This window comes from Peromyscus californicus, unplaced genomic scaffold (assembly GCF_007827085.1).
Source record: "Peromyscus californicus insignis strain IS unplaced genomic scaffold, ASM782708v3 Scaffold_5__1_contigs__length_169319896, whole genome shotgun sequence".
In the NCBI taxonomy this organism is placed as follows: Eukaryota; Metazoa; Chordata; class Mammalia; order Rodentia; family Cricetidae; genus Peromyscus; species Peromyscus californicus.
The window spans coordinates 108,477,733-108,497,352 of record NW_026294573.1 but is presented as its reverse complement, the minus strand read 5'-3'; the positions used below and the strand labels follow the sequence as shown (position 1 = coordinate 108,497,352).

The 19,620-nt window shown below is 38.2% G+C and overlaps 1 protein-coding gene across 1 annotated transcript; it reads left to right on the top strand.

Annotated features, from left to right (window-relative positions):
• Positions 1-469: 469 nt before the first annotated feature.
• Positions 470-1,513, top strand: LOC128097040 (protein PIMREG-like). The gene is made up of 2 exons (XM_052717234.1): positions 470-522; positions 602-1,513. Exons 1-2 carry the CDS (start codon positions 470-472, stop codon positions 1,347-1,349), a joined length of 801 nt encoding a protein of 266 aa, XP_052573194.1. The 3' UTR covers positions 1,350-1,513.
• The last annotated feature ends 18,107 nt before the right edge of the window (positions 1,514-19,620 follow it).

Below are 19,620 nucleotides of genomic sequence, written 5' to 3'. Positions count from 1 at the left end.
GGATCCTGACACTGGGGATCCTGACACTGGGGATCCTGACACTGGGGATCCCGACACTGGGGATCCTGACACTGGGGATCCTGACACTGGGGATTCCGACACTGGGGATCCTGACACTGGGGATCCTGACACTGAGGATTCTGACACTGGGGATTCTGACATTGGGGATCCTGACACTGGGAATTCTGACACTGGGGATCCTGACACTGGGGATCCTGACACTGGGGATTCTGACACTGGGGATTCTGGCCTTCTGAGATTTTACTGAACTGAGTCGATCTGCAAATAATTTGTTAAGTCCAATCCTCTTTCATAATTTCATGTTCACACTCTGCCATCCTAGCCCAGTATTATGGGGAAGTATTTTCTTGCCTGTTGACGTACATCTGTCATCAGACTGACTTCAAACCAAGAACTCTAGATCCGGTGGTAAGGTAGCTCTTGAGCTCTTGTTCTACTACCCTATTGTATGGTGGTGGTTACATCAGCTTCTGCTGAGGAAGAGATGAGTGGTCAACACTGGTAACAATGACTGATGCAGTCGAAATAGTTTTTTTTTTTTTTTTTTTTTTTTTTTATCTAACGATACGTCAATCTTCAGGTCTCGGGTATCAGGCAGGGAGGGTCTAGCGGGCAGAGGAGACTGGACCAAGCACGTGGCGTCTCAGTGGCAGGGCATGATGGCCTCCATGCGCAGACGATCACTCCTAAAGGAGGAGCATCTAGAGAAGGCGGTGACCCGGTCTGCTGAGGTCCATCTGGAGACGGGTTCCCTGGGCTCCCTGTGCAGACAGTTCCAAAGGAGGCTGCCACTGAGAGCCGTCAGCCTCAACCTCGGGACTGGCCCCTCCTGGAAACGCCTGGAAACCCCAGAGCCAAAGCAGCAGCATCTTAAGGCTTCAGCTCACTCAGCCAAAAGTGCCTTGGGTGCTACGTCCCAGAGAATCCAGGAGTCCTGCCAAAGTGGCACCAGGTGGCTGATGGGAACACAGGTGAAAGTGAGGAAAAAACGAGAAGTCCAGAAGGACAGAGGGTCCTCACCACCTAGTCTGAGCCAGAAGAACACTCGGCTATACAGGGCCAACCTGGGTGCCAGAGTCGGGGGACATCCGCGCCTCTCTGGCCAGATGGGTCTACATGCTCATCAACGTCAGCGACTAAGGAGGGAGGCTGACCTCCGGAGCCCCTGTTCCTCCACAGAACCTCTCTGCTCTCCCAGTGAGTCTGACAGTGACCTAGAGCCTGTGGGGGCTGGAATCCAGCATCTCCAGAAGCTGTCACAAAAACTGGACAAAGCCATCAAGGCCGAAGAGAGTGGTGACATGACTGTCTCCCTTATTCGTGAATGAGGACAGCAGGCATCCTACAGGAAACAGGCCCTGTCCATCCGCCAAGCCATCAGGATGTCCGTGCCACCCACCCCATGAACTTCCAGAGGAGGCACTGGGCTCATCAGCATCCCCAGGCCACTGCTAACAAGGACTTGACTAACAGGGCATCCAGAAGCCTTCTATTTCAGCCATATCTGGGCCCATTGATAACCACTGGCCACAGCCCAAGAGTGATTTAGGAAAACCGTGAAGAGGTGATGGGAATTGCCCATGCTCTCCAGGAGGACTCATACAGCACCCTGTTCTCTAGCCTCACAGAGGCCCACACATATTAGGAATGTACCTGAAGATACTAGACATTTCTGAACCTTGTAACTAGGACCAAGGCCCTGCAGTAGTCATCCCATGAAACCACCCCCTTTATTCCCAGTGCAGAGTTTCTTGGGGACCACTTTTACGCCTGATCCCACAGGGCCCCTTAGGAAGAGAGGAGATATTTGTAGAATGTAAGCCTGAGCTCTTGGGGCCTACTTATCAGCTCACTGTGGGGAACTGGGGTGTGCAGGGAGGGAGGGGAACACTATTCAAGACCAGTGTCTACTCTTTGTAAATTATTTAGGAAATCTACTGTCATTTTATTAGAAAGATACCACTGTGTCAGTTTCTAGATCACATTGCTTTTTCATAATTAAAAACTCGCTTTTGACACTTGGAAAAAAATAAAAAATTAAAAAAAAATACTTTGTCACAAGAATATCTATGAGACAAAGCCAAACATTGGCTCCAGAGGGCTAGCTCTATATTATCATGAAACCTGATGCATTTGCACTATACTTAATATGGTTAATGTCTCATTTTCAAGATTAATGCTATGCTGGATTTTGTGAATGTTCAGATCATTAGCACATGATGTTCATTAAATTTATATGTATACACACATATAAACATATATATATATATATACATACATATATATATGCATATATACACACAACTGATTTAATAATTTGATGTTATTAACGTGGCAGCAAGGCCAAAAGAAAGCCTTTGTCAGGTGATAAATCCTTGCTGCTATTAAAATAAGCATAAGCCATATAGGTTGATTCTCTCTGAAACTGTATCTCATATACCATATACCATAGAACAAACCCTAAATTCCAGCTAGTGGTATAATAATGCACCATTAAGGTTATTAGAGTTTGATTGTTCAATGTAATGATGCTGATATAAATTTGGAAACCTCTCATACTAAATAAAACTATTTAGACCCCCTCTGTGATATGACTCAGGAGCCAAAGGCACATGTTCTCAAGCTTGGTGACATGAATTTGATTATTGACACCTAATGTAGAAGCCTAGCACACAAACACACCCCCTCTACACACACATGCACATACACACACACACACACACACACACACACACACACACACACACACACACAAACTAAAAATGTAATAAAAATTAAAACTCTTTAAACGTAGATCCTGAGTATTGTCCCTTGTTTTTACACTTTGTGTGTGTGTGTGTGTGTGTGTGTGTGTGTGTGTGTGTGTATGTGTGTGTGTATTCATGTGCACATGTTTGTGTGTTTGCTGGTGATGGTGTCTTTTCATGCATATCTATGACAAGAGTTCAAGCTTTCAATAACTCTCCATTTTATTTTTTTCCTGAGATAGGGTCTGTCCATGTATCTGAAAGTCAAGTCATATTGACTCTCTTGTCTGCAAGCTGCAGGGATGCACCTGTATCTGTCTCCCTAAGCACAGGGCCCAATGTGGATTATTTTCAATGATAAAATTATTTTAAATAACATGGCCTATAATAAGACATGCTTTTAGAGTTAACAGAGGGCATAAAGAAATATTCATGTGGATTATAGTCTATCAAAATATGTATATTTTAACATAAGGAAGATTTATCTCAGAAAGAATTCAGTAAAAAGCATCTTATCTTTAACCCAGATTAAGATCAAATTTAAACATAAGTGTTTTCATTCCAATATAGTTTTTCCTTCAGCATACTCTACTCCTTGATTAATTCTACAGCATATGGGAAGCTCATGTAAATTATTGGGAGGATTTCAAAATTTGAGGTGTTTATAACATCATGGTTTCAGATACCTCTGCAGGAAACACATCATACAAATGCCAATACATTCAATTATTCGTTAAGCCTGAGTATTGAGTGCACTCTCCATGGTTGTGGATCACTTTGACATGAGAGAAGGAATATGACATATGACTCAGTGGTTGAATCACTTGCTGTGCTACTGTGAGAACGTCCATTCACATACACAGAACTCCTATAAAGCCATATGAGTCACAGGGATTCTGGAATCTCAGCCTTCCTGTGGGGAGCTGGGAGGCATAGGAATGGCCAAAGCTCAAAGATCAGCTACTTTGGTAAACTGTCAATCTTTATTAAATAAGCAACCTTTAGGGAGCATGAGAATGCGACAAAATAATACTTTCCTTTGCTAATGACAACCCTTTCACTTTGAACACGGATACATTTAAACAAAGTCCAACATATTCAGAGAGGTGTCAAGATTAGGAAAGACAGTAAATGAAAATGGTAAGAACAATGTTGATGAAGAAATCTCAATTGGAAAACATTATTTCATAGCTGAGAGGTCAAATTACAAACATGAATAGAAGCATTACAGTGACCTCATTGTTTATATCAAGTGACAAGGGAAAACATAGGATCTGAACTTAGAGAAAACAGCAATGTTAGTCATAACTAATACCTAGTGAATTCCATTTATTTTTAGTATTAGTTATTGCCACATAGATAGCTTGGTTGAAATTATGTCGCTATCAGGTTTTTGAATGAAGGGGGAAAATGAAACATTTTTTATAATTCCCCTGGAGAAAATTTCAGTTCTAAGCAATGATTTGCATTTAGGTAATAGAAGTTATGTTTTATCTATTCATTTATTTCATTTATGAATTATTATTATTATTGCCCATTTAAAGGTATTTTATTTGTATATTATCTATATTTTTAACTATTTGAAGATTAACAAAATGACAATTAATTTTAATGTTACTGAAAGTTTTATGATTTTACCTTTTTTACAGTTTCATTAGATGTTAATTACAAATAAAAATACTGTAACTTTTGATTAGTTAAGCCACTTACAGTTAGTTCTTTTTTTATGACTATTCCACATTTTAAAGTAGACATTTCAAGCCGGGCGGTGGTGGCGCATGCCTTTAATCCCAGCACTCGGGAGGCAGAGCCAGGCGGATCTCTGTGAGTTCGAGGCCAGCCTGGTCTACCAAGTGAGTTCCAGGAAAGGTGCAAAACTACAGAGAAACCCTGTCTCAAAAAACCAAAATAAATAAATAAATAAAGTAGACATTTCTACTCTTAAAGACTATTTTACAAATCTTCCCATCATTGATCAGACAAGCAATATATTAGCACAAAAATAAAATAAAAATCTGTGGTATCCTAGCTATGGTATGTGAAGATCAGAGGAACACTATGGCATGTTCTCTGTACTGTCACTTGCAGTCCTGAGATCAAACTCTGATGGCCAAGCTTACACAGAAAGTTGTTCTTCCTGAGCCCTCTCATGCTCCATCCTCTCACTCTTGGATTTTTTTAAAGACAGGAGTCATATATTGTAAATATGTGTCTCTGTGAACTTATCTGAATTCCCTCAAAGTTCACAAAGTGAAGTGCCAACTCCAAATGGGTTATAAGGAGATGGATGTTTGGGAAAGTACTTGTGTTTACATGATGTCATAATGGGAATGCTCTATTATAGTATTTGATCTCATTACAAAGAAATTGCTGAGACTTTAGTTCTCTCTCTTTTACGTGGTTCTCTTCCTCCCTCCTTACACTATCATTGGACAAAGACCTGTGAATAAACAAAGAGAAAGCAGCCACCAAGCTCAGCAATTAAGGCACAAGTCCCAGTAGCCTTGACCTCTGGTTCCAGGATCCAGATGCAAGAAATCCATTATTGTGGGCAAAGACTTGTAGTGTATAGCAGTTTCTATAGCACTCTGAATAAATGAATACATATATAATTATAAAATTTACAGAAATACTATTTATACCTTCAAGCCTATTGTGAAGATTCTTTTTATCTGCCTCATAAAATTTACCTGGGAAGTAACAGCTGTGATCTAATGAAAAATGTTATAGTTAAAGTTTCCTTTGGGAACAGGTTATAAATGTCACTTGTAAAGTAACCAGGATGAGGAAATGTGTATCTAAATATATGAATGCAAAATTTCATAATGTATTTTTAAGTAAGTGTATAGTGCTCTTCAAATTTTGAATTCTTTTACACTCTATCTTAAACACAAAAACACAGATATTGCTATGACAAAACACCATGACCAAAATGCAGGATGAGGAGGAAAGGGTTTATTTGCCTTCCATTTCCACATCACCAAAGGAAATGATAGGAACTCAAGCAAGGCAGGAAACTGGAGGCAGGAGCTGATACAGAGTTCATTGAGTAGTGCTACTTACTGGCTTGCTTCCCCTGACTTACTCAACCTGCTTTACTATAGAATCCAGAACCACCAGCCCAGGGATAGCATCACACACAAATGGGCTGGGCCTCCCCCATTGATCACTAGTTGATAAAATGCCTTAGATCTGGATATCATGGAGACAATTCCACAACTTAGATTCATTCCTTTCTAGCTTATATCAATTGACACAAAATCAGCCAGTAAAATATGTACATATAAATATGTTTATGTTGAAGGATAAATATATGAACACATGCACACTCATTTTAAGTGATAGTTCTACACAATTCATTATCTATTTGAATTTATGTTTTAATTACTAAAGCAATTACTTTGTAGATAGTAAAATCATTATTTTTGTAATATGTATATGAGTATTACTGGATTTTATAACTGTTTCCTAATATATCTTTCATAAAAATATTAGAAAATATTTTTAAAAAGGAAAAAACCACAGGCCAGAATGTCTATATAACTGACTACATAAGCTAAGTAGTGGAAATATGCTTTCTTTTTAGTGAGTTAACAGCTACTTGATGTGTTATTACTTGCTATATTGAAACATATTGAATAATGACAAAAACATACGAATATATTGAATAACGATGAAAAGAATACTTCTGCATAGAAGATGTTCTTAATATTTAATGGAAAAATCAAAAATACATAGAGAATAATTTAATTTTTATCTCTAACAAAATGTATATTTGCAATTTAACCACTGAGGGTTATGAGGTTAATGCGATACAACAATTTGAAAACAGCTACATTGGCTGTATATTTTTAGCTAACTGCTAAGTCAACTGAATAATTGGATAGAAAAGAATGAAAAACTTTATCCTGCCCCATATATAAAACATAAAAAGCTTTACCAACCATTTTAATGTGAAAAACGACTACTACCTCTTACAAGAAAATATATGATAAATTTTCAGCAATTATGTTTCACATTAGAGCTTCTTCACAAACATTAGCAAAGGAAAGAGATAGCACACAGTACAGGAAAACTCTGTTACTCAAACATCTATATGTCATGCATCCTGTCACTACAAATAAATTGAAGAAGATATCAGAACATGCAAAAATCTCCCATGCTAATAGATTGACAGCATTAATAAAGTAAGTGACCATCGTACTGTAAGTAATCTACAGAGTCAATGTAATCCCAATCAAAATCCTAACACAATTCTTCACAGAACTTGCAAGGACAAGGACAAATTTTCAGTATCATATGGAAACATGAAATATTCAGGACAGCTTAAACAATCCTGAAGCATTAATCTAAATTTTATCAATAAAAAATTAGGAGTCATGAACATAGCTGAACAAGTGCTCTTATGGTGTGGTTGAGCATTTCTTGGGTATATGCCCAAGAGTGGTATAGCTGGATCTTGGGGGAGATTGATTCCCAATTTTCTAAGAAAGTGCCATATTGATTTCCAAAGTGGTTGTACAAGCTTGCATTCCCACCAGCAGTGGAGGAGAGTTCCCCTAGCTCCACATCCTCTCCAGCATAAGGTGTCTTCAGTGTTTTTGATCTTAGCCATTCTGACAGGCGTAAGGTGGTATCTCAGAGTTGTTTTGATTTGCATTTCCCTGATGATTAGGGATGATGAGCAATTCCTTAAATGTCTTTCGGCCATTTGAGTTTCCTCTGTTGAGAATTCTCTGTTTAGTTCTATAGCCCATTTCTTAATTGGACTGTTGGGCATTTTGATGTCTAATTTCTTGAGTTCCTTATATATTCTGGATATCAGTCCTCTGTCAGATGTGGGGTTGGTGAAGATCTTTTCCCATTCTGTAGGCTGTCGCTTTGCCTTGTTGACCGTATCCTTTGCTCTACAAAAGCTTCTCAGTTTCAAAAGGTCCCATTGATTGATTGTTTCTCTCAGAGTCTGTGCGTTCATATCAGCATTGTTTGTAATAGCCAGAACATGGAAACAACCCAGATGCCCTTCAACTGAAGAATGGATAAACAAAATGTGGTACATATACACAATGGAATACTACTCAGCAGAAAAAAACAATGGCATCATGAGGTTTGCAGACAAATGGATGGATCTACAAAAAATCATCCTGAGTGAGGTAACCCAGACTCAGAAAGACAAACATGGTATGTACTCACTCATAGCAGGATACTAGACATGAAACAAGGATGAATTGTCTGCTACTCACATCACCAGGGAGGCTACCCGGAAAACAGGACCCCAAGAAAGACACAGGGATCGCCCAATGACAGAGAAATGGAATGAGATCTACATGAACAGCCTGGACATGAGTGGGGGTAATGAAAGGCGAGGGTCGAGGGAAAGAGAGCTTGGGGGAGCGGGAGATCCCAGCTGGATCAACAACAGAGAGGGAGAACAAGGAATAGGAGACCATGGTAAATGAAGACCACATGAGAATAGGAAGAAGCAAAGTGCTAGAGAGGCCCACAGAAATCCACAAAGATACCCACACAACAGACTGCCGGCAATGGTCGAGAGACAGCCCGAACTGACCTACTCTGGTGATGGGATGGCCAAACACCCTAATTGTTGTGCTAGAAACCTCATCCAACTACTGAGGGATCTGGATGCAGAGATCCATGACTAGGCCCTGGGTGGATCTCTGGGAGTCCAATCAACGAGAATGAGGAGGGTTTATATGAGCTAGAATTGTTGAGACCAAGGTTGGATAAAGCACAGGGACAAATAGCCAAATGAATGGAAACACATGAACTCTGAACCAATGGCTGAGGGGTCCACACTGGATCAGGCCCTCTGAATGGGTGAGACAGTTGATTGGCTTGATCTGTTTGGGAGGCATCCAGGCAGTGGGACCAGATCTTGTGCTCATTGCATGAGTTGGCTGTTTGAAACCTGGGGCCTATGCAGGATTGTTTGGCTTGACCTGGGAGGAGGGGACTAGACCTACCTGGACTGAGTCTACCAGGTTGACCTCAGTCTGTGGGGAAGGCTTTGCCCTGGAGGAGATGGGAATGGGGGGGGGGGGGGCGTTGGGGGGAAGGTGAGGGGGACGGGAGGGAGGAGAACAAGGGAATCCGTGACCGATATGTAGAACTGAATTGTATTGCAAAATAAATTAAAATAAATTAAAAAAAAAAAAAGAAAAAAAAATTAGGAGTCAAATATTGGGGTAAGAATCTTAAAGACCAGTTACTTCCTACTTCTTTCATTCCTCCATCCAAAAGGGCTGAGATTCTCTCTCAGCTCTGACTTACTAATTACTTCCTGTTTGCTATCTGTCCTTAGTCCTCCAAACCTCTATGTTCAGTTAGTGACAAGCCCTTCCCTCTGACTCCAGGCAAGCTTTATTTGTCAGAATACAACAAAAATATCATACAGAGCCGGGCGGTGGTGGCGCACGCCTTTAATCCCAGCACTCGGGAGGCAGAGCCAGGCGGATCTCTGTGAGTTCGAGGCCAGCCTGGACTACCAAGTGAGTTCCAGGAAAGGCGCAAAGCTACACAGAGAAACCCTGTCTCGAAAAACCAAAAAAAAAAAAAAAAAAAAAAAAAAAAAAAAAAAAAAATATCATACAACATTTCTTCTTTAGTCTAAATAAAAAGTGAAGGTTTTAAACAACATACTAAAACTATATACAGTAAGTTCAATAACTATAAACAAATATATAAGGTAATAATTACATTAGCAATGTCAAGTACATTTACATTTGACCAATTCAGAGGAAATACTCCATTATCTATCCTATCTTGGTGAGTACAAATTGTTGTACCTAATTCATTTTCTATCCTAATTTGTATTATCAACACCAGACTATCCTTTTATGTTTTTCAACCTTATACAATTTACACCATTTTTGTGAGTGTCTTTTCTGAATTTGGTAACAAGAAAAATTATAACAATAGCTGTCTAGTCTTCAACTCCATCAGAGACCTGAGAAAAATACAATACTATCTGAGTAAACAGGAAGTGCAGAGTAAACAACTTCCAAAGCCAAGAAATGACAGAAACAGCTGGCTGCCTGGACAGTCACTCAAGGATTTTTTGTAACATTGGGGCATCCATCTTTGGACAGGCCTAGGATATCTGACAGATTTTTCTGTGAAGCAGTACTTTTGAAAGACTGTCCCACCTTGTCTTGCCAAGGTTCAGCAGTCACTTTCAATTGGGTTCTACTTGTTCAATTTGGACAGCATACTGTCAGCAGTCAAGGCAAGGACAGTTTCTTGCCCAGTGGCTACATTTTGCCACAAAGAAAGTAAATTTTTGATGAAGTTTCTTCAGTGCCCATCATCTTCCCTGAAGTAGATTGATCCTGCCAGGAGCAGACATGTCTCATTTTCATAAAAAAAGAACTTTATGTTATTAAAACATCTTAAACCTCTTATTTTTTATATCTCTGAAGTGTTTGAAGATCACTTATCTATATAAAATATATCTGTTTGACTTTGAAAACATACTTAACATTACTACAGATTTGATTGTAATAGGTGACTAATTACTAATCTTTATTTCTTTATTATCCTAAATAGTTTATAATAACTAACAAGGACACAAAATTTACATTACATTAGTAAATGAACTGTATAGGTACAATAACTTGAATAAGAGTAGAAATGTATATACAGTATATTCTAACAAAAATAAACTCAAATTTATATCAATATACAAAAATCCATACTAATATAAAATATTTAAGACTAGTAGTTGTTTTTTTTTGTTTAAAACCAGATTCAAAATTTTTCCTTTTTATCCTATTTCTATATCCCACCATTTTCTTTTTAGAATGATATCCCTGAATCTAATCTGCTTTGTCCAGCTTTTTTACTGATCATTACCAATAATAACTTGCAACAACCCCTCTAAATTGTGGCAAGTATCCATAACCCACTGAATGACCAAAACCCCCCACTTCACCTTTTGGGAATGTGGGCACCATGTTCTTAAAATTACTTCCTGTTGCCTGGGGACTACAACATTCTTAGGAAACTCTGAAAAAAATTGAGGTGATTGTCAAGTCCTGGGAGAACTACCAGGATCATTCATTGTCCAGTCTCTCTGTAATGGGAAAATGCAAGGCTTACCTCAATTGCTGTCTAGAGTAGTCTGTGAGGCTATACCATCTCTGCTATCCACATTGAAATTGCCCTGAGCAGTTTGTGGTCCAAAGTTAATCTTTATGTGGTGTTTGTCAGCTTAATGGCATTGTCACAATCCAGGTGGAATTGTCATTGTAGAGTGTCATCCTTTATTTATTTATTTTTTTGAGCTTTCAAAGATTGTTGTTAGGCATACTTATGGTACACTGCAGAAAACTAAATATTTTAAATGTCACATGCAGCAAATCTCAAAGAGGTTAAAAGACCATATTTTCTTATATACATCCAGAGTACAAAAATTTAATTCCTAGTTAGCTGATAAAGACTCAAGCCCAAAATCATGTACAGAAAGCCAGATGAAGCTTTTTTCTAGAATTAGTTAGTACCTATGTGAATAATAATATGACAAAAAGTTGAACATATAAATTTTATAATTTTTTTATTTAAAAAATTTTATTCATTTTTACATACCAACCACAGATCTCCCTCTCATCCCTCCTCCCTCTCCCACACCTCCACCTAACACTCCCCCAACTCACCCCTCCTCCCCTCCTCCAGAAGCTAAGTTCTTCCATTGGGAGACAGCAAAGCCTGGTACATTTAGTTGAGGCAAGACCAAGCCCCTCCCCCCTGCCTCAAGAGTAAGCAAGGTGTCTGACTAAGGCCAGCTCATGAACCAGGGATAGATCCAGATCACACTGCCAGTGGTCCTTCAAATAAACCCAGCTATACAATTGTCTACAGTATGCAGTGGGTCTAGTCTGATCCCATGCAGGTTTCACAATTGTGGGTCTAAACTTTGTGAGTTCCTATGAGCTTGATTCAATTGTCTATAGATTTCCTCATCATGATCTTGATGCCCCTTGCTCATATAGTCCTTCTTGCCTCTCTTCATCTTGACTCCTGGAGCTCAGCCTGGTGCTTGGTTGTGGACCTCTGCATCTGCTTCCATCAGTTACTGGATGAAGGCTCTATGATAACAGTTAGGATATTCACCAATCTGATTACCAGGGTAGGCCAGTTCAGGCACCCTCACCACTAGTGCTATTAGTCTAAATTGGGGTCATCCTTGTGGATTCTTGGGAATTTCCCTAGCACCTGGTTTCTCCCTTATACCATAATGTCTCCCTCTATCAAGATATCTCTTTCATTGATCTCCCACTCTGTCTTTCCCTAGCTCAGCCATCCTGATCCCTCATGTTCTCATCACCCATCTCCTACCCTCTATTATCCCCCTTATCCCCAGTTTACTCATTGAAATCTCCTTTCTTTCCCCTTCTCAAGGTGACCCATATGTCTCTCTTAGGGTTATCCTTATTAACTAGCTACTCTGGAGCTGTGAGTTGTGGTCTGATTATCCTTTGCTTTACTTCTAGTATCCACTTATGAGTGAGTACATACCATGTTTGTCTTTCTGAGTCTGGGTTACCTTACTGAGGATGATATTTTCTAGTTCCAACCATTTGCCTGAAAATTTCATGATGTCATTGTTTTTTACAGGCAAGTAATACTCCATTATGTATATGTACCACATTTTCTTTATCCATTCTTCAATTGAGGGACATCTAGGTTGCATCTAGGTTTTGGCTATTATGAATAATTCTGCTATGAACATAGTTGACCAAGTATCCTTATGGTATGATTGAGCATCCCTTGGGTATATAAGAGAGGTGTCTTCTGTGGGTACACTGGTTTTGTACAGTGGTTTAGTAAAACACTGATTGTCCAGCAGCCAGGTAGGAAGTGTAGGCAGGGGGAGCAGATGAGGGGAATTCTGGGAAGAGGAAAGGTTGAGTCAGGAGTCACCAGTCAGACACAGAGCAAGCAAGATGACAAGGCAGAACTGAGAAAAGGTACTTACTAATATGGCTAACTATAAATAAGAATTATGGGTTAATTTAAGTGTAAGAGCTAGTCAGTGATAAGCCTGAGCTAAAGACCAAACAGTTATAATTAATATAAACTTCTGAGTGATTATTTTTTTTTTTTTTTTGGTTTTTCGAGACAGGGTTTCTCTGTGTAGCTTTGCGCCTTTCCTGGAACTCACTTGGTAGCCCAGGCTGGCCTCGAACTCACAGAGATCCGCCTGGCTCTGCCTCCCGAGTGCTGGGATTAAAGGCCTGAGTGATTATTTTATAAACAGGCTGCAGAACTGTGAGTGAGAGATTTGCCCTGACTGCAAGCCAGCTACGACAGAGAAAAATTTCCAACTGCATTTTGGTGCCCAACATAGGGTATGAACCTATGACCCTGAGATTAAGAATCTCATGCTCAGCCGGGCGGTGGTGGCGCACGCCTTTAGTCCCAGCACTCGGGAGGCAGAGCCAGGCGGATCTCTGTGAGTTCGAGGCCAGCCTGGACTACCAAGTGAGTCCCAGGAAAGGCGCAAAGCTACACAGAGAAACCCTGTCTCGGAAAACCAAAAAAAAAAAAAAAAAAAAAAAAAAAAGAATCTCATGCTCTACTGACTGAGCTAGCCCAGGTAGCTAGCTGTCTCTGTCATTCTAGATTTTTGGAAATTGCTTACAGTACTCTTCCTGTTTACTTAGATAATATTGTGTCCTGAGGTCTTTGAAGTAGTTGAAGACTAGATAGTTACAATTATGTTGGTTATGATAGGAGATAAGGTAGATATAAAACCTTAGACTCACAAATATAGGATAGATAGGATATCTTCTTTAACTTTGCCAAATACAAATAGACTAGATATTATAATTATAATTCTTGCTTGATAACTGTTTTGTTATATGTAATTTTACTATGTTAAAGGTAAAACCTTCCTTTTTGATTGGACAGAAAAGGGGCAATGCTGTGGAATAATGCTTTTGTACACTGTTTTAATAAAACACTGATTGGCCAATAGCCAGGCATAAAGTATAGGCTGGGCAAGCAGAAGAGCAGAATTCTGGGAAGAGGTAGGGCAGAGAGAAGAGTCTCCAGCTAGACACAGAGGAAGTAAGATGGCAAGGCAGAACTGAGAAAAGTTATCAAGCCACATGGCTAAACATAGATAAGAAATATGGGTTAATTTAAGTTTAAGAGCTAGTCAGTAATAGGCCTGAGCTAATGACCAAACAATTATAATTAATATAAGCTTCTGAGTGATTATTTTATAAACAGGCTGTAGGACTGTGGGTGAGACATTTGTCCTGACCATAGGCCAGGTGGGACACAGAAAAAGTGCCAACTACAGGTATCATTGGGTCTTGAGGTAGATTGATTCTCAATTTTCTGAGAAGTCACCATACTGATTTCCAAAGTTGCTTTACAGGTTTTCACTCCACAAGCTGTGGAGGTCTGTTCCCCTTATGCCACATCCTCTCCAACATAAGCTGTCATCTGTGTTTTAGATCTTAGCCTTTCTGACAGTTGTAAGATGGCATCTCAGAGTCCTTTTGATTTGCATTTCCCTGATGATGACTAAGGATGCTTAGCAATTCCTTAAATGACTTTCAGCCATTTGGTATTCTTATGTTGAGAATTCTCTGTTAAGATCTATAATTCGTTTTTTAAATTGGATTGTTTGGTATTTTGATGTCCAGTTTCTTGAGTTCTTTATATATTTTAGAGATCAGTCCTCTGTCAGATATAGAGTTGTTGAAGATCTTTTTGCATTTTTTAGGCTGTTGTTTTGTCTTATTTACTGTGTCCTTTGCCCTACAGAAGCTTCTCAGTTTCATTAGACACTATTTATGAATTGTTGCTCTCAAGGTCTGTGCTACTGGAGTTATATTTAGGAAGTGGTCTCCTGTGCCAATGTATTCTAGGCTACTCTCTATTATCTCCTCCATCCAATAAATTTGAATATGTTGCACATTCATTTTCTTTGAACTTTAGGAAGTTTTTAATTTCTTTATTTCTTCCTTCACACAGTAGTGATTCAGTTGAGCATTGCACAGTTTCCATGAGTTTGTAGGATTTCTGTAATTTGTGTTGCTGTTGAATTCTAAGTTTAAGGCATGGTGGTTTGATGAAATACAGGAGGTTATTCTAATCTTTATGTACCTGTTGAGATTTGCTTTGTGAGGAAGTATAGAGTCAATTATAGAGACAGTTCCTTGGAGTGCTGAGAAGAAGATATATTCTCTTATGTTTGGGTGAAATATTCTGTAGATGTCTATTAAGTCCATTTGAGTCATAACATCTGTTAGTTCCCTTATTTCTCTATTAAGTTTTTGTCTGGCAGATCTGTCCATTGGTGAGAGTAAGGTGTTGAAGACTCCCACTATTAGTGTGTGAGGTTTGATGTTCAATTTAAGCTTTAATAATGTTTCTTTTTTTTTTTTTTTTTTTTTTTTTTTTTTTTTTTCTTTTTTTTTTTTTTTTTTTTTTTTAATTTATTTTAATTTATTTTGCAATACAATTCAGTGTGAGGTTGAACTGTCGACCTTGTGTACATCCTACTTCACAAATGAGTCTGTCAGATATGCTAAGCCTATAGGCTGAAGATGATGCCCCAACACTGTGGAGAAACCTCAGGTGACTGTCCAGGCAGCTGGCTGTTTCTGTCAACTCACAAATTTTTTGGAAGTTGCTTGCATGCACTTTCTGTTTTTATTTTTGTTAGCTAATATTATTTCCTTCTTGGGTCTCTGAGGGAGTTGAAGATTAGTTAGTTATAGTTGAAGGTTAGTTAGTTATAGTTGAAGATTAATTAGGATAGAAAGTGAATTAGATACATTTTGGACTTAACAAAATAGGATAGATAATGAAATTATTTTCTCTGAATTTGTCAAATACAAATGGACTAGACATTGTTTAGACAATAATGTTTCTTTTACACATGTGGGTGTCCTTGTATTTGGGTCATAATTAATCAGAATTGAGATTTCATCTTGAAAGATTTTTCCTGTGATGAATATGTAATGTCCTTCTTGAACTCTTTTGATTAATTTTAGTTTGAAGCCTGTTTTGTTAGATATTAGAATAGCTACACTAGCTTGCTTACTAAATCCATTTGACTAGAAAGACTTTTCCCTACCCTTTACTCTGAGGTAGTGTCTGTCTTTGAAGTTGAGTTGTGTTTCTTGTATGCAGAAGAAGGATGGATCCTGTTTTCATATAATATATGTTTTAAGATAATATTTATATCTTAAGAAAAGTTTTAAGGAGTCAAAATAAAACCAAAGCATTATGAGATTCGTGGCAATAAAATAGTTCCCTAAATTTTCTTTTTCTCCTGTCTCATATCAGATGGTTCTTCTGATATGAGACAGAGATTTTGCATTTTTCTTTTCACAAGCATGCTGGGTTTAGAGAAGAAGAGAGCCATGCTCCAATTCCAAAGCAGCTTTTATTTTTAATTGATCTTGTACTACAAAAGGACCATTTGTATTATATGTCTGTAGAGAACAGCAGAAACAAACATTTTGGAAGATTTATGAAATTTTAGCCTGTTAGAAATGTGATATATAAATAGACCATTTTTTTCTTTTTCTTGGAACATTTTTTTTCTTAATGATTCATCCATTTCTTCATATGTCTCATTTGTCCAGTGGTCATCAGGTTTCTTAGTTGGATGCCTTCATTCTCCTGCAAAGATAAAACCAAAACTTGCCCTAAACATAACTTTGGGGAGTTTCCCATTTGGCAATTTATATCTGATCAAATGAAAAGCATTTATTCGCCTTATAAGTTAGTTTAGATTGGATGGTCATGCTGTTAGATGAACTATCATCTCTTCTAATCGAGAGGTCTGTTTTGTTTTAGTCTAATCTCTATAAATTCTAATGGTATCCATAGTTTTTCTTTTCCTTGAATGTCATTTATTCATATTTTTAACTTTGGTCTTTGATCATTTATGGTTTGCCAAAATATTTGCTGTATGGTTTCTCCTGAAATTTTTGTTTTACCTTCTAACGCTGTTCTATCATCCAGAGCAGAATGGTTTTTTACAATAGACATTAGGTCCTTTAATTGCTCTTGGTTGCATTTCCCATGGTGACACAGAGGGATTGAACCACAATTGACATGGGAGCCTGTGCGAGACCCCCAAGGTATTTCCCAATGTCAAAATTTTACCTTGCCTGTCCCTTGTTGATCTTCATTTGTTGATTCAATAGTGGCTATTGCCACACTTTCTTCAGGGGCCTTGTGTTTGGAATATTCCTAGGGGGGAAAAAAACTGTTTCTAGGAATACCCTGCCTCCAATACCTTTTTAGGTGACCTTGTTTACCACAATTAAATTATCTGACATTTTGATTTTTCTTCAAGCCTCTGAAAACCATCCAAGCAACATTATGGTTATGAGGTTCAATATGGACTCTATCTCAGATCCATTCCACTATGAGTGCTGATGCTGCCTTTAAAGGCCTAATTGCCTATTTGCATTGTGAATTAGCATTTTCAAAAGGCAAAGACTCAATTATGATTTTCCTAGCCTGCCTATAACTTTCACTATGAACTAGTGTTCATAGTACTGATATGTACCCTAAACATTACCAAAGGAGAAAGGTAGTCATCACTCCAGCTATAAACTTTTAAATCTACAATGGTGTCTTGCCTGTGAGATATCCTAGGGTAACAATAACATAAAGCTGGTGGGAGAAACCAACCAATATCTTATTTGATTTAAGGTTCACTTAATGAGATGGAGCTTATATCCAACACTACTTGGGTGTGAAAGAATCTGAGACTACTTGGCCAGGGACTTAATGAACAACCAAATATTACTGTTCTGCTTAAGGAATAAAATTACTCTATTCTACACTCATAGATCAATGCCTTATACAGCCATCATTGGAGAAGGTTCCTCCTCCAGGAGAAGGGAACAAATACAGAGAGTCACAGCCAATGTGCAGAGAGTGTGACACCTTAGACCACTCACTTCTCGATGGAGTTGTCTATAAAATCCCTCCCCTCAGAGCTAAGGGAATTAATGAATGAGGAAGTGGAAAGAGTGTAAAGAGCCAGAGGGGATGGAAGACACTAAGGAACCAAGGCATTCTAAACACAACAGGGCAGATATACACGAGCTCATAGAGAATTAGACTGCATGCACAGGGTGTATACAGGTCTATGACAAGTGGGCTTCCTGATCTGAAAGGAGAATTGGACACAAACGTCCATCCCTAACCCAGGGTTATTTCTTATTTATAAACACTTGAAAATATTAATTAGTTGTATCCAATGAAGTTTCACTGGGGGTACAAACCACACTTAAGTATAGACCTCATGCCCAGGTGTTTATGTTCAATACAAAATGAACTCAGTTGGATCTAAGGACTATTTTTGTCTCATAATATTTTATTAGGGTAATTTTTTAACCTTATAGGTCTTTTGCATATATATTATTTTTAAGTGGTTATTTTATAAGTGGTTGCAGGGTCCATGGGGCTGGGCAGGACTGGAGAAAACTTCAGCTATAAGAGAGTGTAGACTAGACGAGAGAGGAGGTAGGGAGATATTTGGAGGAGTTGGAGAGGGTAAACCCTAATTAGCTGTATTATATGAAAAATCTATTTTTAATAAAAGAAAAAAGAATAATAATGCATAGCACAATATGGAAAAAAATCCTAGAAAGCTACACTCTCTGAAAAGAGCTAGTCACAAAAATATCATATGTGATATGGATGCATGGGTAAGTATGAATTATATACTTTTGATTCATAGACTTTCTTTTCTAGGACATAGAGGCAGTAATTAAATTAGTTGAATTTTGGAGGTAGCTGTTGGGGCTAGGATTCAATAGTACCAGTATAGCTGTTCTTTTTTAGATGATAGAAAATTTTTTCAATTGGCTGTTGTGATGACCTCACATGTATGTGAATATAAATATAAGTTGAAATTGCAAGTTTTGCTTTGGTGGATCATATCATATACAAAACAGCTTAATAAACTTGCAGTGACCATGTGTCATATAGAAATAGCAGTAGAATTACTTAATTGCTAAATAAATATTTATAAATGCATGGAATCCTACCTTAAACATCAGTATAACTTTTCAAGTGTTTGCATCATTCAGTTTGCTTCCTTCCTGCTATGTCTCTTATAGTTTGGACTTAAAATGTTTCCCAAAGGCTCCTGTTTGCAGACTTAGTTCCCAGCCATGGAGAGGTGTGAAAACTTTATGAAGTGAGTCTTAGTAAAAAGAAATTAGGTCATTGAAGGTTACCCATGGCCTTGAGGGGAATATTTGAGATTATTACTTCTTTTCTTGTTTTAATTCTTGGCCATCACTTAACACATATTCCACCAAACATTCCGACCACAACATAATCTTTCAACATCATTCCAAGTATAAACATGTGTTTTATGTCTGGCATTCCTAAAGCATGAGCCCCGAGAAGTGTTTATGTTTTCTACTGATTCTCTCAGCTATTTTCAACTGCAATGAAAAGCAGAATACTTTGAAAAATCTGTAGGAAGAAGTCAGGTTGTTGATGATCCAACCTCAAATGATATGGGAGAGCCAATGGCATTGGATTGTCTCACAAGTGTGGATAAACAGACTAAAGAAAGCCAACAATTCTAGAAGCATAGATGAGCCATCCCAAGGGTGGCACAGAAGACCTTAATACTGATAGAAATGGAGTGTGAAGGTGATACTCTCAAAATTTCAGATGGAAATGATGACAACTAAATATTTAACTAGAGACTCCCTATGTTACAGGCTGATAATCTTGTAGATATTCAATGTCCATGCCCTAAGACATTTTATGTTTTTTCAATTTAAACAAGATGCATTACTTGATTTGTGTAGTAAATCACAAAACACCA

What these genes read in the sequence shown, in the direction of transcription:
- LOC128097040 (XM_052717234.1), top strand. Translation starts at nt 470, where the DNA reads ATGGTGGTGGTTACATCAGCTTCTGCTGAGGAAGAGATGAGTGGTCAA. An exon ending in GAGATGAGTGGTCAACACTG is followed by an intron (nt 523 to 601) that starts GTAACAATGACT and finishes GTCAATCTTCAG; the next exon opens with GTCTCGGGTATCAGGCAGGG.